The sequence below is a fragment of the Strix uralensis genome, chromosome Z (assembly GCF_047716275.1).
Source record: "Strix uralensis isolate ZFMK-TIS-50842 chromosome Z, bStrUra1, whole genome shotgun sequence".
NCBI classification, from domain to species: Eukaryota; Metazoa; Chordata; class Aves; order Strigiformes; family Strigidae; genus Strix; species Strix uralensis.
Window position 1 is genome coordinate 80,192,876 of NC_134012.1, and position 24,874 is coordinate 80,217,749.

Here is a 24,874-nt window from a genome sequence, read left to right on the forward strand (position 1 = left end):
CAAAGTTGAACAGCTTCAGAGAAGTTCTGCCCTTCATAAAGTGATTAATTTGACTATTTTTGAGGTAACAAACAGCTCCTTTCCTATAAGAAGTTTCTGGACTGTAAGCAATCAGGAGGCATGAAGGTGAGTCCTGGCTTCCAAGAATTATGTGCCTGTGATTTTGCTTACAGAAGTTTTGGGCCATAAAACAAAATCCCATTTTTCTGCCTGTAATCACACAGTTCAAATATCTCTGCTCCTCAACAATTCTATATGTTCTGGATAGATATGCGCTCTTTAAGAAGTAAAGTGACTATATCAACATACAACTAGATTAGCTATGTACTGCTAAAAGGGAGGATTCCAAAGGGTAGCATAGGAATTGCTTACCAGGAGCTATAATCACAGTAAATATAAAGGAGGCAATTTTTAGTACTACCTAAATAAGTGCATAAACATGAGATGATAGAATACTGCTAACAAAGGAAATCAATATGAATAGCTGTAAATTTTGGGACAGTATGAGAAAGATATAGCTAATACCCAATACCAAGTTCTAATTTAACTCCAAACACAAGAATTGTGGTTGTCATGGAGCACTATGATACATGTGAACTTGGTTGAAAATGAGTATCTATTTATTCCTGTATTCTCTTCCTTGTTGCTCTATAAAAATGCAATACTTGTGGATTAGACAATTTTTAAGGTTGAAGAGCAAATAAAGATATGTAAGAAGGAGGAAATCTTGACCCCACTGATTGTGGTGGAGAACCTTTTTGTTGGCTTTAGTAGATGCAGTCTTTCACCTTTTATTTTTTTTTTTTTAATCATCATTGAAGAATCACTGCCATTCAGGCATAGTGAGTTAATTCACCTTCAGATGATACAACAAAATTCTCCTCTGTTTAGGAGAGAAAAGAAATATAATATAAAAAATAATTTGCTCTTTTTAGAGCAAAAGTAATATCTATGCAGAAGTTAATTGACTATCATATTCAGGGAGTCATGATAAAAGTATATGTCCTTATTCTGCGTATGCATCTTATTCCAAAGATTAATTAGTTCTGATATCCTCATTCATCGATTAGTCTATTCCTCCTATACATTTCACAGTGGTTATTTTTTCTACAACAGTACAATTTTCCACAAGATTCTTTTTAGGCTCAGAGTTGGTTCCACTGTTTACTGTATTACCATTTTTTTAAAATGCATTTTACTTGCATTTTACAGTTTTCTCCAGGCTGTAAATCTTTCTCATAAAAAATGTTCCTGATAAAGTGAATGGAACTGCTCACTGAGTAAATAGACTCAACTCAGCATGCAGAAAAGCCTACTGAGGCACTGTCCTGCATGTTGACATCATTGCAATTATCTTGTGACTATGAAGTCACTGTTTATATACAGTTAGTAGGTGAGAGGGGCACAACCTCTAACCCTATCTTTCTAGTTTTGTTATAAATACCAGGAATGAGGGTATGGAGGGTGCTAAGTACTGTTTTATTCCTTCATAGTCTCCTTAACTACCTAAACTCTTTTTTCTTACTTCCATAAAAAAGGTTTTTTCCAAAAAAGGAGGACAATCTTACCCCACCACAGATTTGTACTGACTTGCGAAGTAAATTTTATGGCTTTATCCTATATTTCTGAAATAACATTCTGAAAACTAATAAATATATTTCACTGTATCTGAGTTTTATGGTTTAGAACAGGAGATGGGGCATCATAACATCATCCTGGATTGTCTCCCTCTCTCCTGAAGTGAGTGAACACCCAGAGTGATTATCCAGCAGTTGCTGAGGAACAAACAATCCAGAGGAGATGTGAGTAGGAGCATGCACATAGATGCACACAGCAACATTGCTAACAAATGTCCATGGGAAAATACCACGAAGTGCAACTGTGTTCACAGCTACAAATTCCCCTCAGGCAAGTGGCCTAGACAGCATTTTATATTTTTTAAGTGGTTTGGGATATTTAAAATATGAATCTTTTCAAACAAACAATAATTTAGATTATTTATGAAGACATTAATGATGTCTTGCAACTGTGTCTTTTGCTTTGGGATTGCTTTGGAAAAAAACACATGTTCAAATTGTGTTTCCTAAAAACAGAAGAAGCAGGTGATGCTGATAATACATATTACGCTGTGGTCGCTGTAAAAGATCATTCTTGGTTTTGGAAAGGTGGGCTTCATCCGAGGAGAGCAGAATGATACCTTCTTCTCTGTCTTAGTGGTCTCTGCTTAACAATGTTTGAAAATTATAATATTGACTTAATAAACACATTGCTCATACTTCAGCAAAACATAGCTGATAGATGCTGAATTAATTTGAAGAGGGTTTTTTAATATTCTAAATGAATGTTCTTAAATTATCAAACATTTATATTTGCTTCTTGATATTTTGTGAGATAGACTTTATGATAGCCCCAGTTCCATAGTTTGTGTTTATCTATTTCTGCTGCTAGTGAAGCAAACCTTTCATTTCAGCTCTCAGGGGAGGACTTTATGACATCAAATCTCGGTTTGTAGATACTGGTGTTCTTTATCTCCTAAAAGGAAGCAGTCTTGAATAAATAAAATACTCCGTAGTATTTTGAAATCTCAGTTTTTCTTGTGGGTGATTTACATTGCAAGTGCTAAAGTTTTGTTTCTTTCTTCATTTGTTTTTAACGTTTTACTTTTATAATGATATGCTGGTTTGAAGTCAGAAGCTTCAACAGACTTGGATTTTGATCTATCACGGTTCTTAGTCACTTCTCTGCTTCTGCAGCTCTTATCCTTAATACAACCGCATGCATTCAAAATCAGAGTGTTTGCCTCTCAGTGTGAAGATCCGCACTTATTCTATTTCCCTTTGAGAATAGGAGTGCCCTTAGCTGAGAGAAAAAGTCGTTTCCAGAGCTGCACAGGGAAGCTTCTACAACAGCTGCCTGCACTGTATTTGTACTGTGGGTAAGTAGGGGAGTTTGAATAAATATTGTAATTAGGAACATAATAGCACATTTTGATTGCTTTAATAAATAACAACAACATGAATCTTTTCTTAGTGGTGACACTAATGATCATTAATGGCCGAGCCTGTTATCTCTTCAGTATGAATTCTCAGTTGAAATTCCTAAGTCTTGAATACAAGACATGCTATTACTGAAATAGAAAATAAATGTAAAACCTTGGCATTAATCTCTTTGGTTTATGGTCCTCAAAAACATAAACCAGAAATAACAGAAAAGACTCCAAACCTTTAGTTTCTTTTGGTTTTCATGCACAAATACTAGGAAGCTGCATGGACACACCTGGATTCCATATAACCATCTTTACTCATTGTATGCAGCCTAGCTACCTTTGTTCTCCAGCTCTCTCAGGTTTCTAAACCACATGCAGCAAGTACCAGAAGAGGGTTCATACTTTCCAAAAGGTATGTTATTCAGCAGTCATACTACAGGCTTGAGTTAGTGCAAGTAAAAGAGATAATTTTGCGCAGGACTTGTACTAAATGCTGCCGTTAGCTAGCTCAGTCATATACAGAAGCATGTGTTCCTTGGAGCTGGACATTTAAAACTATAACAATGGCAGACAATTTTTTTCCCCATTGTGTGCTATTGATTAAAGCACTTGCAGGCCTTAACAACACTTTTGGCAGAACAATGTCTGTTTTAGCCAGTTTTCCTTTGGAAAGGCTACTTGGATGTCTGTTGCTGTTTTCTAGCAGCAACACTTTTAAAGCATTGATCAATTTCAACCACATTTGAAAGAATTTTCGACATATTTAACTTGGGGAGAGGAATTAAAGGCTGAAGATTAATTCCTCATTATTAAATGTCAGATTATCCATCAAGATGGTCAAACATCAAAAGTCTCTAGACTTCCAATTTAGACACCAGAAAGTTCTCCAAAGGAAATATAGCTGTTTTTAGAAGACACTTTGTTGATCTGCTGTCTTTGCTGCTCATGAAGCTATTAGCTTTTTGCCATATTCCTCTCTTTGCACATAGACATTTTGACCATTAAAATGCATTAATGTCATTAAATATACAGCATTCCCAAATGAAGTCTTATTACTGAAGATTCTCTCTGGATAATATTTTACAGACGCTTTATGAAAACATGTGGAACAATGTGCTTTCTTGCCTTTCTTCAACAAAATCATCCAGCTGTGGAGTATTGGAATCATATCTAAAGTGTCTTGTAGGAACAGGGATGTACAGGACAGTGGTAGTGTTATGTGATATTGGCTGTGTTTTGTTTCACAAGAGGTATTCATAATGCATAATGTTCTGTAGAACTTGTAGAAGCTTTCTTGCATCTTTGCCAGAACACATTGCTATCTCTCATATCTCATGATATAGGGAGAATCACAGACTCTCATGAAGTAACATCACCGTCTCCGGTTTGTTATTTTTGTCAGCTTATTAGTCCATCAGTGACATGGCTATAATAAAACTGTATGGAGACCTCCAGCTCTATCATGTAAAGCACCTTCTGTCAGCTTATAGGAAGGCAGTACATTTACAATTACATGTTGTAGGACCTATTCTCAGTTATAATTCAAAATACTTGCTGGAATACATGAAAAAAACTTTTCATAGGAAAGATAAAAAGGTGATGGAACATATTTCAGACCATTTCTCTTTGTAAACAACTGAAAGTCTTCAGAAGTTAACTGAATTTCATGGTGACTTGAAATCTGTTCAGGAACTCTATTCTTCAATAATTCTAGTGATCATTTTCAACATCTGCACTGAGTTAGTCATACAGAACACAGTCCATTTAGAATGGGAATCTGTGGGTTCAAAAGTCTTTTCATTATCTTCAAAAGGTGATGATCATGCTTTTTGAATGATCTGCACATATTTCGTATGTGCTTCAATTTGTTACTCCTTTTTTCAACAAACAACCATTTGTATTGTGAGTAAAATACATTGTAGTTAGGTGTTGCCAATGTCTTCTGTTTACCCCCAGTTTATCTGAGAATACTGAAGCTCCCTGGGATTTTTAGCAAATCTTACCATTGACATGATGAAGTTTAGTACCAATTTTAAGGCTAAATTAAACAGTATGCCTATCTTATTTTGCACACCAGACAGTAGTTATTCCTTCAAACTCTTTCAAACTGATGATATTTCAATTTTACCCAATTTAGTCACACAGAAACAGTTGAATTACTATTTCATTCTATACATGAAAGTGGAAAAGTGCTGCAGTGGTTTAGGAAGGTGTTAATACAAGAGTTAATAGACACAGTCTTAGGAAAGACAGTCTTCCGTGGCACCAGTAGGCTCTGCAGAGAGGAGCAAATTATAAATTTTACCTCCTACTACGATTGGTAAGATTTTCACCTTTAAATGAGCTATCTTAGTACCACTATGTACTGTTATAGTCTGTTGATGTAAACAGGCCAGTCCTCAGCTAATCTGTCAAGAACATTTGTTTTGCAGAGAAGACACTTTTGGAAACGTTAGACTGAATATTTAACTAATTTTTCTAATAACTGATAAACTGTACTCAGTTTCACTTTCCTAGTTTTGTTTGGGTTATACTTTGTGATTGTGTACCTAGAGTAAAAGAGTTGTCTAAATACCAATGGTTGCTTATTTTGGTATTTATTCTGAAGTTGTACACAGAGAAATGTTTAACACAGCAAAGCTGGGGTTAAGTGTTCCAGGATACTTGCCTGTAAAATATGGCGCACGTAGGCAACTTTTGAGGTATACAGAGTCAACAAACTTCACTTATACTTAAAGGAAGGACTACATGTTGAAAGTTCTACACTTTTTTCTGGCATAATCTTTTTTTTGTCTGAAACAAGATTATCTATGCATGAATTCCCCCTACTGTATCTTCAGATCACTATGACTTTTGTAACTCTACGATTGTATTTATATGTTTCATTAAAAGAACCAGACTTCCTTTTTTACAAAAAAGAAGACGGGGTAAATGTTTTTCCCCTTATAAATGTCCTTCTCCCTTTAAAACATGAGAATTTCAACTATGGAATGATCTTTACTGTAGTTTATTAATCATACAGGATATTTTTACTCATATTTGGGAATTTCACAGTAAATGTTCCTCTTCTTCCAGATAAAGAAACTCTTTATCTTCCTCACAGCATCACACAAGCCTTAATTTTAGCCTCAGAATATCTACTAAACATTCAGTATTGTCCTTAAGGCAGAGGTCCTATGAAATTGTTGAGTATGTATGAATTTCAAAAGTTCAATGTAAGAATTGTACTGGCTTTATAGTATTCTTTTTAGGGAAGTAATTGTAGTCAGCTATGATACTTGTCTGTGGAATGAGAAGACTTTGCTAAAAATTATAATATGATATTCTACTAATGAAGTAGTTTCTAACTTAAAAATTACTTTTAGTGGATCTATGAAGAACAGTTGCATACTTTAGTCAGCCTGCAAAATGCAAAGTATTTCTATTACTCTTTGGATTTCAAGTAGTAACCAGTATAATATTCAGTGTAATATGTTTCAGAATTAGGTTTATTGTCACAGAGCCAATATTCTGTTAACATTATATTCCCTAATTTGAAATTTGGGGAACATTTTAATTTGCTTTTTATCTGTATTCAAACTAAAATAAAATGGCAGAAGTTTTATGTACTGTTTAATTTTCTTAACGGTAACTTGGAAATACCTTGTGCTCACTGCAGCATAAAACCTTACTGTCAAAGGCATGAGACTGTTGCTGAGAAAGGAGATCTGTCTTCAAGGACTTTGACCCATGTGCATGGGAAGCAAACGGTGTTAATTATTTAAGTCAAGTGGCTTAAGCCTTCTCTCCCTATTTTGTCAGGGATTACCATCCTTTGGAAACATACTTTCTGCAATAGTTTAAACGATACTAGTGATTGGCAATGGAATGGGAATAAATTCCCTTCATTTGACTTCCAAGTAAGGGGTAGGTGGACAGGAGGTTTGGTAACAGCTTTAACCTGCAAAGCTGAGCACAGTTATCAGAACTACTTCTTTGACCCGGGAGTAGTTTAATACAAGTAGCCTGTATTAAAGCTGTGCAAATGAAGTAAAATACTCTGTTAGTAGACTGATCATTTCAACAGTTAGGGATGTATTCACATGGGACATGTAATTTGCCTAAATTCTCAGTATAAATGGCATAAGAAAGAGGCAGCCACACAGCAGGTTGATTTCTGTAATAACTTGTTTTAGGACTCTTGTATTGAAACTTGATGAACAACCTGGGAACTTGGTTTCCATGGACTTAGTGCTAATGGGAGACAAATGTGGATTCTGGCTTCTCACACTCTTTATTTCTTGAGGGGACTAAACCTGCAGTTCTATTCTCTGTGCCTGTTGGCTTGTACTTTCCTACAAAGCAAACCATTCAGCCATTGTTTGGGATACCTCCAAGTACTTTTGGTATTGATTCAGTGGTGCTTTTTGGCTTTGAATTAGCAGCCAGCCTTGCCTCAAAAATGTGCACTCTGGTATCTTACTCAGTTTCGCATGGAGAAACAGAACAGACAATTATTGTAACACAAGAATTATGTGCTATTTGCAACTAAAATGAGATTAATGCATTCAGTCTTTGAACACCTCAATGGATATTTGTATCAGACCTTTAGGACTCATCTCCTAGCTAGGCATGGCTTCTCCTTTCTCTTTCTCTACCTCTCAGGAAAAGCAACAGCAATTTCATTTTTACCCTTCCTAATATTTCATAAGAGTAATAGGGACTGTTATAAAGCTTTCACCATGAAATTTATGTCTGGGAATGAAGTAATCAAAAAACCAACAGTGATCCCTTGGAGGACATAATTTCTTATTAGTACTTTGTTTACACTGGGCAAACCAGCAGTCCATCAGGGACACTGAGTTCACTGACTCCATTTTCACGTCCACCTTCTCTAAAGAAAGACAGGAGGCATTCACAGTGTAGAGAAATGCATTGTTGATGGACAGTCTTCACGTTTGGAGGTGAAGACTCTTCTGATATTTGAAATGGTTCTTTCTGTCCATCTTTATAGGTGGACCAGTGTAATTGAAACATGTAAAACTGTGAAGTGTAAGTAATGTGAAAAGCATTGCTCCCCATAGGAAGTGAAGATGCTCAATACAGAAGACTGGATAACTGGTGACCCTAAGTACATGTCCTGTTGGTAACACCTGTAAGAAAAAAGTAGTGGCTTTAATGGGTGTATGTGGAAATCATATGGAGACTCTGAGAATACAAAGGCTTGAGTGCCAGTGTCACTGCCTGTCAATCTACTGCTGCTATATGCAGTTTTGGTCTTTCTTGTTTCTTTGGGTGGTTGTCTGGAGAATTATTCCTTCAGTAAAATTGTGAAAACACCTTTTCCTTTTCAAATTCTTTAATAATATCCTCTTACAATAGCTAACAGTTGTGTGCTGGTGTGTTTTTTTCTTCTTTTATTGAAATAATTATGTAACATTTTAATTCCATGGGACAGAAACTGTTTGTTCCTACCGTGGTAGTAAAGCAACTCTTGCAATGGGAACCTCAGCCTTATTTTTCATGGAAACAACTGTTAATATGCTATTGAAGTGTTTATCATAAACACTGCTTATGATAGAAATGCTAAACCACCAGATAGCTGTATCATGACAGCTCTTCAAATTCCTTGCTAAATTGTAAAGATGAGCTACAGAGTTCAGATCTGAGTTTTCCTGAGGCACAGGTAATACCTGGTTTTGCTTCTCCATCATATGGAATAGAACCAATCTCAGCTGTTTGCCTGGAGAATAAATAAAATGTATATGAACCACAGAAACTATGGAAGATCACAAAAGCCTGTGTTGTTTGGTATCGCATCGTATGTATGAGATTATAAGGTTTTACTAGGATATTTTGTATATGTTGCAAATTACTTTTCCCTGGATGGTGACAGTGGAGATGAGAGGAGAATTTTAGAGGATCCTGTAGTGAAAGGCATTCTCTTACTTCATAATCACTAGAGCTATAGGTTTTTTAGGACATGGAAAAATGGTACAGCAAAGTCATTACATATATTCCTGCATGCTTTAATAATGGCTGAAATTAAAAAAGGAACTTTTCCTTTGCCACATGAATAGAGAAACATGCACTTCCAAACTATACTTTGTCTCAGAACTATGACATTATTTGTATTTACATTTTCAAAAATACAGAAATGTACAAAACAACTCATAGTTCACAGGCTAAATCTCTTCAACGGGACAAGAGGTATTGCCATGTGCTTATGAACAAACAAAAATTCAGTATTTCTCAACAAGTCTATTTTTTAAAAATTCAATTCTATGAATGAGATATGGAGTAAATTCTCACTCTGGGGCACATACATTATTCCTGCTGATTTCATAACAAACTATGTTACACACATCAAGGGAAGAACAACCCTTAGGAAGAGCTTCTGGGTGACGTTTGGTTTTTTTAGCTAGTTCAGAAAGATGAATAAAATAATAATCTGGGTCCTGATTCATCTCTAATTTAAGCTTCAGTAAAATGGAAGTAATGTAGTGGCTGCAAGTGGGGTAGAAAATAGGAGAATCAGGCTGAGGAGTTTATATAAAATATTAAGCAGATACAAAGACTAGTTTTCTATTTGTGGTTTTGCACAATAGGATGTAAATAATTAATTATACAATATCTAACTCATGAAATAATTATGGAGGCAAACAGGTTGTTTAAAAAACAGTTTCAAAAGATATCTATTAAAAATATTTTCAGGGAGCTCAGGCACATTCTGTTTTGTTTTCAACACAGCTGTACTGGGGCCATCTCTGGCTCGCCAGAAGAACCACAGGGTTCTTCTAAGTTTGGTGGAAAACCACTGGGATATTACAGCATAAGGATATATTTACTGGCTCTGGCCATAACCACATACAGAGACCTATTCACTGGATGTATAAAAAAATAATTAGTCATAACACTTTATTTACAGTATATGGGAGTAAATGTGCTTATTGGTATGAAGTGTAAGAACATAAATTTGCTGCCTGTTCAGCAAATTCAGTTTTTTATTCTCCAACTATTTGCTGTCCAGAGTCTGCCTTCTGACATTTTTTTTTTAAATATGTATGCAGCAAAATTAACCCTTTTAAGCATCAGTTTCCTAAACTTCAGTTTAGCTGCTGGAGCAAACTGGATTTTTTTTTCACCTTGTTTTGCAGACTTTGTTGAAGGGAAATATATACTTTACTCCATTTTTTGCAATATCATATTGATTTCTTACTTGGCAAAACATTTTCAGTAGACCTTAGCTCTGAATCTCAAATTACACAGCAATTCCTGTATTGCAATACTTCAGTTTCAGTTTTAATTTACAAGTATGAGAATATGTTGTGTAAAAATTGTAATCTTTCAAGAGACCTACTTTTCTATAGAACAATGGGAAAACCCAAATTCAGATAGAGTTCTGAAACACATCAAGGTGTTTCAGAAGAAGAGATGTCCCGGTAAATGTAGTAGAATTCAATTTTTTCTGTAGAACACTGTCATTTACAATACTTTGCTTCATGCCATTTGCACAGTGCTTCAGTTCACTCAAATATGTTAATAAATTTAAACCTTTCAGTTTTAAATGGTTATGATACAGACTAGAGTTTTTTTCCTGTTTCCCAGAACACTTTGGAACATGAAAGTATGACTAGGCAGAGCAGATTTGTCATGACAGGCAACTCTGTAATAGGATCTGCAAGATATCATGAAAGAATTAACAAATCAAATGAGAGTAAATTACACTCATAAGAAAGTTTGTTAATAAGGAAGCAAGAGCTTTTAGCTTTTACAGTGATATCTTCAGTGAGCTGTAAAATAATACACAAGACATCCCCGATCTCATAGCACTGAATTTATTAATAATTAGCCATTGCTAACTCCTTAGTGAGGTACAACTTGATTGGAATAATAAATCTGTATTATTTGGGTTAGTTACTTATAGTGGGCAATGGAAACCCACTGGTGAATACTGGTGGTGTGAGAGCACTGGGGAAGGTCTGAATCCTGCAGTTTATTTCCTGGTCTTCTCTACGCTCATGGCATACCCTTCTACAGTCCTGGACAGGAACTCCAGCTGTTTGACATTTCACTTTATTTCTCTATGGAGTGGATGGTATCCTAGGAGGCTCCTTTGTGAGTTGTTCGGTTGTATATATATGAAATGTGACTGTGGGCACTAGTTAGAATCCTAGGTCTGAAGTAGAGGACCGTGTCTGCTGGGTTCCCTCCAGACCTTGTGCCACCGTGGTAAGGGGACCCCGAAGAGGTCACTGCCTCTGACCCTGATGCCCTCGAGCTTTTCGCTGCCGACTTTTGCCATCTGTAAAATGGAAAACTAAGAAATCCCTGTCTAAGGACCCGCAGCAGCCACCAATTCGTACCTGTTGCTTTGAGACCCTGAGATGGGTCTTAGAGTGCCCTTTATTTCGCTCACACATGACTGAAACAAAACACATCAAGGCTTTTATGGGTCTGACAGGCTGCGCAGACCAGCGGGACACGTGACCCCGCTGCCCGGGCGGGGGCTGTCTGCCCCACGCCCCCCCTCCCACTTCCGCAGGGCTCCGCGCCCCTCCGCGCGACTCCGCGCCGGCCCTTGCGGCACGGCCTGACGTCACCGCCCGCGGCGGGCGCGGCGGGGCGGGGCGGGGCGGGGCCGCGCTCCGCTGCAGGCAGCGCGGGGACCGGGCGGGAGCGCAGCGCAGCGCGGCGGTCCTGCCTGCCTGCCTGCCTGCCGGCTGGCGCCATGGAGGAGTTCCTGCAGCGCGCCCAGTCCAAGCTGGTGAGTCACGGCGGCGCAAAACTTCTCCCGACTTGCCGGTCACGGCAGTCACCGGCTTCCCCCCCAGGACCCTGGGCGCATCACCGCGGGCGCTCCCAAAAACTTCCCGGAGTGTGTCAGTTGCGCTGGTCCTCGGCGTTGCTCGGCAGGGCGGGCGGCGGGGAGGGGATGGGGCTTGTGGCCTCTGCGTCGGCTGGGCCGTGTTTCGGGGGTGCAGTTTCTTCGCATACCTTCCCGCCCCCTGGTTACTGCTGAACTGCAGAACAAATGCTCTGCTTTACCAGCTTACGGGCCCATATCGGACAGGCATGTGGCGGGTGGCAGCGTGCCATCTGGGGAGTATTGGCGCATTTGTAGAGACTTTCAGATGCATCAAGTTGCGTAGTTGAATGGGGGAAAATTATATCAGAAGTCACTGATAAACTGACGTTTCTGTGGCCCAAATGTCAGTCGGAGTAGGGGATAAGTTTGGATAAGCAAGACTTAAAATTACTGAGGAATATGCAAAGGTGATCAAGGACCAGCCCCCTAATTGTGCCTCGTCTGCCATAGGCAGTTAATACTGTGTTAGGAATCACAGAGATACACAGGGCCTGTTCTCAGATGACTCTGTTGGTAGGGTTGTGCTGAAACTGCAGTGCATTTGTTTACAGTGACTGATAATCTGGCCCCAAATAGTGTGTGCTTTTTTTTTCCCCCTTACATGCAGTGCAAAAGTAGGCTGTTTTTAAGACTGGGATCGACTTAGGCCACCTTGTTTCCAATTGTGAGGGTTGATTTTCTGTGTAAAACTCTGTTTTACAGTTGCTACCTTTAACGGGCAGCCTGCACTCCTGCTAGCTGTTACAGCTTTAAGAAATATATTCAATTATAGGACTAATAAGACTAATAATGGGTTAGTAAAAGAAGTCCTATGGTTGCTAGTTTTGCCCTGTATTTTTGTGCTCTTGGGACCTATGTGCTTGCAGGGTCCCCTCCCCACCATTTGGAGAGTTGCTGTATATAACTAAATGTAAACTTCATTGTTGATAATTAGAAGCTTAGGGCCTTCTTAGTTTCATAGACCTGTTAAGAATCTCTGGAGAGTGAGCAGTCATAAAACCAAGATCCTCTTTTTCCAATTGCCATCACTCTATGTGTAATGATTTGCAGAGGATGGTTTGTTATACCATCTTTTGTTGTCATGCATATGTTGGAAATCAAAGAGTTAAGGCATTTTTTAGAGGACTGACAAAATAGAAAAGAAAATTAATCTCTTTGTGACTCCCTTAATATTTAACTGTGTTGGTAAATGTTAAGGATAAACATGAGGTGTGTCATCTTGGTCACATGCCAGCTAAGTTGTTTTATTATGTATTTTTAGGAGTTGGTAAAATGCTTCCCTTATGTTTTCAGGTAAACAATCTAAACTTTGGTAGCCCTGTTAAAAGATATTGCATAGTGCCGTTACAAATACTTAATACATTTTCACATCAGCATTTCATATTTTGCCATATTTGAACCGGAGATTTGGTTTTGACAAGCTTCCTGAGCAAGTACATCAAAGGTGGTTTTACTTAATAGACATTAATTATGTTATGATAATGCACCATTAGTAAATGGCAAGCAGTAAGAACAACTTGATTTTAGTACTAAAAGCAAATGCTGCAACTACTAAAAGCAAACACTGCATTAATCTTTCTGAGTAGCTGCTGATAATCAGAAAGGAATTGTCTGGAAAACTACAATATGAAGAGGCCCATGGATAATAGATTATATTTCTTTAATGTAGATGAAACAGAAAGCACAACAACTGAACAGTAGCCCTTTTTATTCCTGCAGTGTGGGTTTTCAAAAGAAACGTGCACTTCTCTTTGTACCTTCTGTCTCATGGGAGAAAAAAGTATGTTTTGGAGCAGATCACCTCTACAGGAGGAGCATTGCAAGAAGTGGTGTCTTGCGGACTGTGATGTTTTGTTGTATGGTCTCATCTGAGCATGGCTGGTAAAGAAGCATCTGAGCACTACTGTGTTCAGCTCAGAACAGATTTATAAATCTTACGGGTTGACTTCAATTTGCCAATTTACTTTGTACCACAGTAGCCTGAAAAAGGTAATCCAGAGTAATTGAAGATTTTAATTCTTCAACGCAGAAGGCTGGTGATGTGTTTTCCTTCCTGCTTAGTCAACCCTTTCGTGGGGAATCTTTTCCTGCTAATAGAAGGTAGCCATTGACTGAATTGAGGGCAAAGAAGGGGCTGTGTTTAGTTTGCCACTGATGTAAGGTAAATCTGCCTGGGTAAATAGGTGAATGGCTCAGAACTAATGAGCTGCTCTGTGTTGCTGTGCTACTGCAGCCATATCTGTCGAAGACACTAAAGCCCTACCGTTGTGTCTGAGAGGCCTGATGATGCCAGTCTTACAGTGTGCTAGTATTTCACATCATAGGTCATCTTGTTAGGTTAAACTGATTAGAGTGCGCTGACTACATGAGTACTACTCAGTAGGAGTAAAGGAAAATTTTCTTTAATAATGCTTCAGAAGAACAATTGCTCCAGGCTCTAGAGGAGAACCTGTTACTGCAAGTGCTTCATCATTCATTTGGGTCTGGCTCCAGCCACAACATTGATCAAGGCTGGTTTTTCCACATGGAGCAAATTCTAGCCTCGAGGATACCACACAAAGGACTTCCGCATTTTTTGTTTTCTGAGACTCTTGTATTGTATACCTTCATTGATTGTTAGAGAGGAAAATTCTCTGCATATTATCTATCAATAATAAAGATTTCATTAGATTATTCTTTCTTGAAAAACAATGAATTTTGCTTTTGTGAATTGTCATGTAGTCACAGAACATTCTCAGTAATTTTCAGTACTGATTTTTAAAATTGTTATGTATAGTCTATGTAAAACCAAGGGGGAAAGTGTTAGAAGGCAAAACATGGCAGAACATAAGAGATGCTGTACTGACATTTTTTGACATTCATGTTTCAGTCCTGCAGGTTTTTCTCCAGTTTTTGCTAAGTCTAGTAATAATGTGAGAATAAGTGAGACTAGGCGAGACCAAAGGTCCTTCTAAACTCACATTCTGTCTTGGCTAAGTGAGGATTGTAAACAGTAGAATATACAGGTCTGCTGATCAGGTGTTGAAAGCTTAGGTCAAAATGTATATCTGAACTACTATGTTAGCCACAGCTAGAACCATCTTTCATACATTTGGCTATGTTTTGGGTTAGGTTGTGGCTTGTTTTGAATCAACTTCTGCCTTTGACTTCCACTAAAACCCTGAGATAGTGACTTTTACAACTTTATCATGTGCTCTGCATGAGTGGGACAATATCCCTGTTTGTTTGCTTTAAACCATCTGCCTGACAATTTTATTGGGTGTTCCGTAGTTCTTATGCCTTGAATGAGTATTTTTTGTTCACTTCCTCTGTAGTGCTTAGTTAAGAACTACCATATTCCTCTTCTCTTCTCCCAAACATTTCCAAGCTAAGGTTTTCTACTGCTGCTTCTTACATGAGCACTGTCCTGTCACTTTGCTCATCCTTGTGGCTGCTCTCTGAAGATTTTTTAAATTTTATTAACCCTTTGAAAGTTGTGGAGCCCAGAACTTCCTGCCGTATTTAAGACATGAGTGCTTAAAAGACTTTGACAGTAGTATAACAACATTTCTTTTTTTTTTTTCCATTTTCTTAAGAGTTCTTGGTATTCTTGTTACTTATTCTATTCTTATTCTATTTTACTGTCAGAAAGCATTTTCCTGATGCTTTCAGGGTATCATTTAAAATGAATGCATAATGTTTTTTCTGCTTAGTAATAGCCATTTAAAGCCCATCTGACTGTGTATGGTACCTAAATATGGGTTAAAAAATGGAGGTGGGGTTGTTTCCTAACATTTTCCCTAGTCTGCACTTCTCAGCCCTCATTTCCATTTACTATTTTATTAACTAGTCCCTCCATGTAGTGAGTTTGAGTCCTTTCTGCAGCTCTTGTAGCCAGTTTTAGATTTGACTCTCCTGAATAATCTGGTACTGTCTGCAGCTTTTGTCACCTCATTACTTACCTGCCTGTCCAACTGGAAGTAATATTATTTATTATTTATGGATATCAAGAACAGCACATGATCCCAGCACATATCTTTGTGGAGAATCCTTCACAGATACTCTTCCGTCATTGTGAAAACTGATTGTGTGTTCCTGTCCTTTGTTTCCTAACTTTTAGTTCTTTATTATGCCATGAGAGGATCTATACCCCTTTTTTCTTTGGTGATTTAGTTTCTTTACTAGCCTCTAGGAAACTTTTAATTTGGAGACCCAAGTACAATGCATTGGTTAGCTTGTCTTCTGCATGCTTGTTGAATTATTCAAAGAACTTTAAAGGATTCTGTATTCAAATGTCATACTTCACAAACCTTGCTGTCTCTTCCTCAGTATATTATGTTATTGATATGTTTGGTGGCAATTCAGTCTGTCTCTCTCTGGGTTAGACTCTTCCAGGCACAGCTAAACCCCTAAGTGAGAGAAGAGTAACTGATCCGTCAAAACATAATTTTGTATAATTTAATTAGAAAAAGAAATCAGAAGTTTAAGGCTTCAGTGGTGTAACTTCGGAATGATTATCAGACTGACTATCAAAATGTTAAAGGCATTTAAATAGAGAAGTAAAAATTCAGAGATTATTTCATTAGTAATTCTCTGATGTGAAATACTGCGTGCTACATGAGGTCATTATGTTTGGTATTTTTCAAATAATCGCATGTGCTTTAGACTGTTTGCAGTGAAGCTGAATGACTGAGAGACATTAAATCAAGTAAGTCTATCAAGAAAGAAGCTGTAAGAATTTAAAAAAAAAAAAATTATAAAATTGTCAGAATTCCCCCTGAGGGATGCTGAGACAATGGCTGACAGCCAGTACTTTTTCCCTGGCCTTAGGTCTGTGCTTAATGGAGAGCCTAATGCTTCATATGCTGGCTTCAGGGAAGTCAAAGAGGACAGAATGAGCTCCAGAAAGGGCTTAATGCACAGATGGTTCTGAGATATCCACATACTGCAGCAAACTGCTTCAAACTAGCAATTGAAAGATGGTCCTCCCTCTGCAGAGAATAGCAGATTAGCTGGGGAAATAATCTTTCTAAATGCTGTGTCATCTTCAGCAGTTAACAGCATTTGGAAAAAAAACCCCAAACCCCTTAAAACTCCAGTTCTTTTAATTCCTTGCTGCTGTAAGAAAAGAGACTATAATGCTAGATCAGTGTTACACCTGAGAGAAAATGCACTGGGGAATTGTGTCCCCAGACAGATGTGCCCAGAAAAATTGCACTGTCTGTGACTGGACATTTTCCAAAGTGAGGGCCAGACTCATGACCAGTGAGATGCCCTTGAGAATAGGGTTAGGAAAAGGCTTCCAAGGCATTGCTTTGATATATATGAAAAATGAATTCTGTGCTTGTTTCTGAGGCAAAGAAGTTCAAAGAACAGTTAGTGATGATGGCATGACTTGAGCAGATTTATGTGACCACAGTTTAAAAACAAGCTGAGTCACTTACATGTTTATTCATACTGCCTTTTTTTGTCTATTTGGAGTTTTGTTTTCTATGATAGGTGGTGGTTACTTTGAAAATAACATTTGATTTAGCTGGAATAAAGTGGTGGCTTTATGGAAAGTGAAAGACATTACAGGAGTGAAGCAGAAGTTACTTTCACAGAAACTGATGAATTTATCCAAGCAGAGGGGTGTAAAAGCTTTCAAGCATTAAGACAAGGAATCAAGTCTCACCCTTTCATGTATCATCTTTGCAGTAATCCAGCAGCACACAGGGGACTTGACTCCATTTAGCAGGGCACTTACCGTATGTGCAGAATTAAGAGTATGAGTAATGATACTGACTTCAGCTGTAAAACTCACATGTGTAAGTTGTATATACACCTAAAAATGTTGCAGAATCTGAGTCTTACAGCTGATTAACCTTTTGTTCCTTAAATCAGTCAGAAGAAACCATGTACTCTGCAGCAGGAACTTCAGAGTCAGGGTTCACTGATAATGTGGAGAAAAAAGTAAACACTAGACTAATGTAATTCTGAGATAAATATCTAAACAAAGAATAGTGTGAACCACACTGAGCAGATACAGTAATATTAAAGGACTTACAGAGATGAGTGAAAGAAAAATATTTTGCAAAATTCTGTTGAAGAGTAATTCCAAATATACATTCAATATGAGGAGAAAAATCTGAGAGCATGAAAATAGGAAGATGGAGATGGGAGTGTCACTGTAATGCAAGTAAGATGTGCTTTTAGGATAATGTAAGTGTTAAAAAAAATGCAATTTTGGGATACAGTGTTCATATGCCATAGTAAGGCAGTAATAGACCTTTGTATGTTTATACATACACATCTTTATTGCGGATGGTTATGTCCTGTAGACTTACTCTGTCTCTTTTTCACCATTATGCAGTTTGAAGTGGAATGATTCCTTCTGTTTTGGGTACCATATAACCAAAAATATTTCTTAACTGGAGGAAGAATTCAGAGAATCATAACAAAATGATTTAAAGAATTGACTTCCAAGGAAATAAAAATGAGCTAAACTTAGAACCTTATTCAATTACTGCTGAGCTGAGACATGAGAGCAGTCTGGATCTATGGGATGCTAAAAGCAATGCAAAGAAGGAATCATTCATTCATGTACATAAGTATAAATAAGAAATTGCAGAACGGTCAGCAGAGGCTTGATAACAAGAGAATATTTACTGAAAATTAGGTCTTTTAGCTAGGAGAGCATTCTCCCAGAGGAAGGAGAGGAAGCCCCTCTGTAAAAGCAAACCAAGATAAAACCTGAATTGGATGAACATATGTAAAACTACTTTAACAAAATATATTGGGTGATTTAATGGCCTTTTACAGTTCTACTAAAGCAATACAGACTACAAACACATAGCTGAAACTGAGAATTAAAAATGCTTTTCCCCTATGGATTTTCTTGGTTTTGGAGGATGGAAATAACATTCTTAAATGATAGCCTCCATACCTTGCCTTTCATCAGTCTCTGGGGCAGTGATATTTTCTCCTTTTTCACAAAAAAAAAGAAGAGTGGAAACGGAAGAATAAAGCACATCGTGGTGAATTTTCCATTGGAGGAGGTGAAGTACATCAGATTAGTCAAGATTAAGCCAAATTCTATCCTGAATACCTTTTTGGGTGTTGAATCGGTGCATGCATAGCTGACATACTTTGTTCATTGTTCTACACAGAAATAAATTCCAAAGACGTTTCAGTGCAGTATACATCAATTTACTACCCATACTATTATTTAGGTGTGGTACCATGATATTGACCAGGATCCTGTTGTGCTAGATGCTATTCAAATACTTTATAAAAATCTATTCAATTCCTGTCTTAAAAAGTCCATACAGTGAGTTGGAAAACATGTAGGAGGAAACAGATAAATCTAAAGTAGTAGTAAGTTGGTAATAGTTAGGTGTGATAACATTTATGTATCCTAACCTACTTGTTAGCACTTTTGTAAAGGGCAACTTTGAGTAAGAGTTAGAGAAAGGAAGATGGGGAGGTTTGGAAGGATATCTTTTAAGCATAGGACAACACAGGAGGAATTGAGAAGATCTGATTATTGTCCATTCCTCTGCCATTGACTGTCTGGAGATAAAAGTTAACATTTCATTACTGAATAGGAGATGATAGATGAAGCAGAGGAAGGTTTGAAAAGGTTTAAACATGTAGTTTAGGGATTCCATTTAATGTGTTGGAGCAAGGAGAGACAGGGGAGAGAGACCTGTAGGGACAGAGCCAATATGGCAGGGTCGGAGCCACAGACTAGGGGAAGGCTTTCTATGGCATGATTCTGGTAGCTGCTAGGTTACCTCTGCTGAAGCCAAGTAACGTTTATGTTATTAAACCGTCAGGTAATGATAACCAGAGTGTTAGCTCGGAGGGTAGATAGGGGAGGTTGATGAGGGAAAAAAACCATTTCGTACTGCAATAGGCGGGATGTGTGTGTGTAAACAGAACATGATGGCAAGATTATGGGCTGGAGTGATGAGCAGGATAGTTTTGTTAATCCCTGTATATCTGTTACATATGTCCCTGTAAGCGAGAGGCACAGTAAAAGGTCCGTTTTAGCCATGTGAGTTGGAGTGTATGGTGAAATTATGCCAGGAAGGTGGAGAGAAAGTGTTGGATTTTAGTGTGAAAGGAACAGAACTGGAGCAGCACCTTTTGCCAGCCTGGAGTCCTGAGGGAGATCAGGCTCAGAGTTTAAATGACTTGATAAGATTCCTGTTATATTCTTTTTCTCCTAAGAAGAGAGCCCTGTGCCAGCCACAGTTAGACAGGTTCTTAACAACTGGCATGGTATCACTTGTTCTAATCAAATACGAATAGATCGCAGCACAGTAAGGACAGAGGACGGACAGTGAAAAGGTTAGGAACAATTCAGGAAACAATGATGATGACGTCTGGATGATGTCAGATAGTTCTCTTTCCTTGTTTACTGTATCTGATGGACCTAACGCACTGGCCCAGTTCCATCTTGCACAGTCATAACCTGCTTTTGTACATTCCCCTCTAGACTCAATTTATTAATTGAAGCCTCCTTGTGTCAACTTCTGTCTAGAGCACAGTGAGATTTTGCAGTATACCTGACATGATTTACCTGTTTTCTACTATTTAGGAAATTCTGATTTTACTGTATTTTGACAGCAATAGTTGTGTTTATGTCTTTTCATAATTGATACAGCTTTGATTCTGGTTTAGTGTACTGTGTGGAAGTGGGTCTGTGTACAGTGCCTGACACTAACTAACCAAGTTAGCTGCTGAATTAGCCTTTAATTGAGACCATCATGCTGAAGTGACCTTTTTCCTGATGGTTAATCTTATTATGCTACATTGTAATACAGAGCATAAGAATTGTTTTACTTAATAAATACTTTCTTACTCTTGCACCATAGTGATTAAAAAATCCTGAGTAAAAATGAGTTGGTAGGGAGGAAGAAACCTCTGAATTGTTTTTTCAGATACTGCCATGCTTTTATAAGTAAATGGAGACACAGAGTCTGGCTGGTGTGCTGACAAAAGCATATTCTGTTTGGTGAACCTTCTGTGCTGTTCTGCAGTCAGTGGGATAGGAGGAAAGAAAGGAAGTTTTCTTTTGATTTTGCTTTTTTTTTTTTTTTAATGAGAAGCAGGATTGCTCCATTTGGCTCTTTGTGAAGCAGTGATAATGGTAAACTTCTAAACACTTGGAGGGACAGTTTCTCCTAAAAATAGACAGTTGGCAAGTGATAAGTTGACTGATTCAGCAACCTTTCTTTCACTTAACAAAGGTATTATCACTCAAAGTCATTTGCAGTCCTGGCTGGATTACAGCTGAGTCAGATGGAGTGCAGTGATAGGTTAACTTGCTGGAAAAGTATACTACTAATTTTTGACAATGCATGTATGCAGTCCATAGAAGTTTCATTTATGTTTACCTAGTTTTCTTACAAATAAATCTGTTCTAAATTGTATCCTGAGCATTCACATTACTCAGAAGAGCAAGTGGCTTTACGTAATGTATCTATTTATTGTGCATTTAAGAGGTTTAGGTCAATAGGAAATCTTGGATAGGTTAGCCTGCCAGGTTCCTGTATGTATTTTATACATGTCTGAAGTGGATAGCCTTATCAAGTTAAAAGACCGGATACGAATTTAAAACCACTGTTTCACTTATGGCCTCTCTCTCTGTTTTTGTATTTGTTTCTGTGTTGCATTGAGGTTTTGGTCTTTTAATTCAGCAAACATAAAAATGGAAATTACCCAATCAATTGAAATAACTTTAGTGCAGAAAACATACAAAATTTCCCATTCTGAAAAGATGGACTTAGCTGTTGTTTCACTTGACTTAGTTGAGATAGTAGCTGTGGTAGTTTTTTCACTGGCAAACATACTGTAATTCAAGTTTACCTCAATATTTTTTTTCTTCAAAATTAATTACCGGTTCAGTTTGTGAGGGGTTAATAGGCTGAATCGTATCACTAAGGCATAGTCTGTGGTAAGAGATTATATACTTCCTCTCTGCCACCCTAAGGGAAATGGTGTGTGTTTCTCTTTGTGATATGCTGCGTGATATGCTGCAACTGTAGAAGCTAATGATAGATAAACTATGCAGTTGCTGCAGCCAGCTTTAAAATGATGCATCTTGGCTATTTTTTACATAGAAGTTGTTTTGTATATGAGAGGGAGAGGTGTGGGATGGCTTTGTACAATTCTTTACTTTCTGCATATTCTGAGAGGCTAGCTACATAAACTCATATAAAAAGAGTTCCATGCTACAGTGTGGAATTTTTTCTTTTCCTTGAGAATTTGATGCACACTAGAACTTCAGCATTAGCAGTCTGAGGAAGGCAAAGGCAGTTCATTTATTCTTTGGAAGGGTGGCGTAACTTTGCATTAGAGCATTCATTCCAGGGATGAGAGAGTGGTTCAGATTGGAGTTCTAGTCTTTCATCTCCAGAGACATGGACTCATATCCTGGTTTAGATCACATAGGAAAATGAGTTAAGGTCTAATCTTAGCAGCTATTTGTTCACCTCTCAAAATCATTGCACAGTTTTCAACTGGCAGCTTTTGCACAGTGGAAGAGGGATTTCTAGGGCTGGGTCTGAAGTCTTTTGGTTGACTTGTTTTGCAGTTTGAGCAATAGTTCTTGGTATGAGCCTGTCTCAGTATCAGAGTGTTGAGCCTTCATTTAAAGAAACAACCAATGAAATCAAACCTAAACAGCCATTAACTTAAACTGCTTAAAATCCCATACTGTGTGAGAATCAGACCAGTTACAATCTCATGGTCTGAAAAGATGATTTATTTACAGATTCTAAATAAAACACAAGTTACAGTTGATAGAGAAAATGAACTGATCTACACAATATTTTTAGTTAAATTTAAGTAAGTATGAAGACTACGAAGTCTGCTTGACTGAAAATACTGAGGTCTTGTTTCTTGGAAATAGAGCAATTTAAAGTATATGGCTCACTTGTGGAAACAGTTTATATGCCATTTCTGTATTCCATATCTGTCCCCATATAAAATAATTTTAATGTGTCTCTTTGCCAAATTGTCTATGGTGGCAGAAACCATTGCTTGAGAAAACTTCCCAGGATTTCTATTTTTTTTTCTCCAACCATCTTGTAGAACATATTTGAGATTTTCTTGCTGTCAAATGCCTTGCAACTTTTTTATATAGATTGGGAATTCAAGTTCTGCTCTGTGTTACAGTGGTGAAAATACAGGGTAATGCCAGTTCTGGTAACATTAATTTATGTTTATACTGAGAAAGACAGAAGAGACTGGTTTCAGTGTGCTAAAATGGAACACTAAATGTAAAAATGATCTCTTTTAATGCAGACAGCAATAATCGGGTCAACTTACCTTCTTGCTTCCTTTTCTCCTCAACTTTGTAGCTTCCAAAGAGGGGAAAGGAATGAGATCTTCATTTATATATTTAATTTCTTTTTTGTTTTTCCTGTTTTCTCTCTGCTCTTTCTCCTTTCCTGCCAGTAGGATATTCCGTAGTCAGAGCCATGATGCTGCCATGTGACTTTTAGGTAGGGGGGCATACATACCAAATGTGTATGTGAAACTAGTATAGTGTCTCAGTAAATTTCAACGGTTTCAGCACACTGTAGGTAAAGTACTTTGCAGTTCTCCACAAGTGCTTGTAATATTGCAGTTTGTCTTTTCCTTCTGTGCCAAACCATGAGATACAGATTGGTTCTTTTGGGTGTCTTACAATGTTTAGGATAAATTAGCCTTTTGACATATGATTGTTTATGAACTGCCATTTTCTGTTCTATCTTACAACACACTAGAGAACCAGACAGTTCGTCCTGACTGCCTCTGAGGTTTTATTTCTCTTTGCATTTTGCTGCACTGGAAAATAAGCAAGGGTGCTAAACAAGATGTGAAATGACATTCTGAATCTTTCTAGCCCTGCTTAATTACATATATCCTCCATTGTTAACTGAGTGCTTAATCACTTACCTTTTAAGCTAGTTAGATTTTAATTTTCATTCTTTGCACATTTCCATTTTTCAGAGCTTAGATTGGTGCTGTTTGATGATGATGTAGAAAAAGCAACCTAGTTAGTTGCCATATTATGTAGTGATTAAAATCTAGCTGCTTCTCTTCCAACCAGATAATAATTACTGATAGTGAATTAACATCAGCCTGTAAGAGCAGTATCTACTCTTTGGTTCCATAAATCAGAAGTGCTTATACAAATTGAGTTTATGGGTAATCGAGAGACAAGAAATTCTGCTTAAGAAGTGCTAGGCTTATGGCAGAAAACAGGAAAAACTTAGCAGTATTTCATAGCATTGTTTTGAGCTGAGGCAGCAGCCCTGTGGCGTAACAGGAAAAGTTACAGCTGGAGTAGTAATCTGACATGTTCTGTCCAATTTGAAAGCTTAAAAAGTGATGTAATAGACTGCAGTCCAGGCATTATAAGGTAAGAAAATCTCTCTGACGCATGAAAATGTCTGTTACAGATTTATTGCATTGTGAGAACATGGGATTCGCTTTAAAGTATAGGTTTGGATTTTAATGTTTCCAGAGTGACACCTTCCTTCCAGTTTCCAGAGTGACTATATAGATCCTTTAGGTGGAGAGCATATATGTTAGCAAAACGAAAGAAGCCAAGATAGAGGAAACTGGAAGGAAGGTGTAAACACTGGATGTGGTTTTCTAATCTGACATCCCAGCCTTACCAGTTTTCAATTAGCCTTCATTATTAAAATACACTTTCATCTAGTTCACTTGCTCACGTGCTCACGCTCTCTTGTCACTTGCACGCACAGAGGGAAACTCAAACCTTCTCTCTCTGCAAGTGGGTTAATAGCCTAGGGAGCCTTTGGGCAGAGTTCTCTGCCTTAAATGCCTAATCCCAACCATGGTGTCTGTGTTTTGTGCGTGTGCGTGCATGTATGTGCAGTCATATGCATGCTGTAGTGCATCTTCCATCAAGAATAACTGGTGTCAAGCTCTGGTGATGCAAGGGGGTGCAGTGTGTTGTATTTCCCACTCATCTCTAGGGAGGTTCTTAGGAATTGTTGAGATGTGCAGGAAAATTCCTGAGGTTGCAGGGATGGAGGCCTTACTGAATTAGGCTGGTC

The 24,874-nt window shown here is 37.8% G+C and overlaps 1 protein-coding gene across 1 annotated transcript in view; it reads left to right on the plus strand.

Annotated features, from left to right (window-relative positions):
* Window positions 1–11,628: 11,628 nt before the first annotated feature.
* The window catches only part of PRUNE2 (prune homolog 2 with BCH domain), a 148,438-nt gene continuing 135,192 nt past the window's right edge, over window positions 11,629–24,874 (plus strand). The window contains exon 1 of the mRNA XM_074856165.1: window positions 11,629–11,732. Within this exon, the coding sequence (XP_074712266.1) occupies window positions 11,697–11,732 (36 nt within the window). The 5' untranslated portion in view covers window positions 11,629–11,696. The remainder of the gene's footprint in view (window positions 11,733–24,874) is intronic.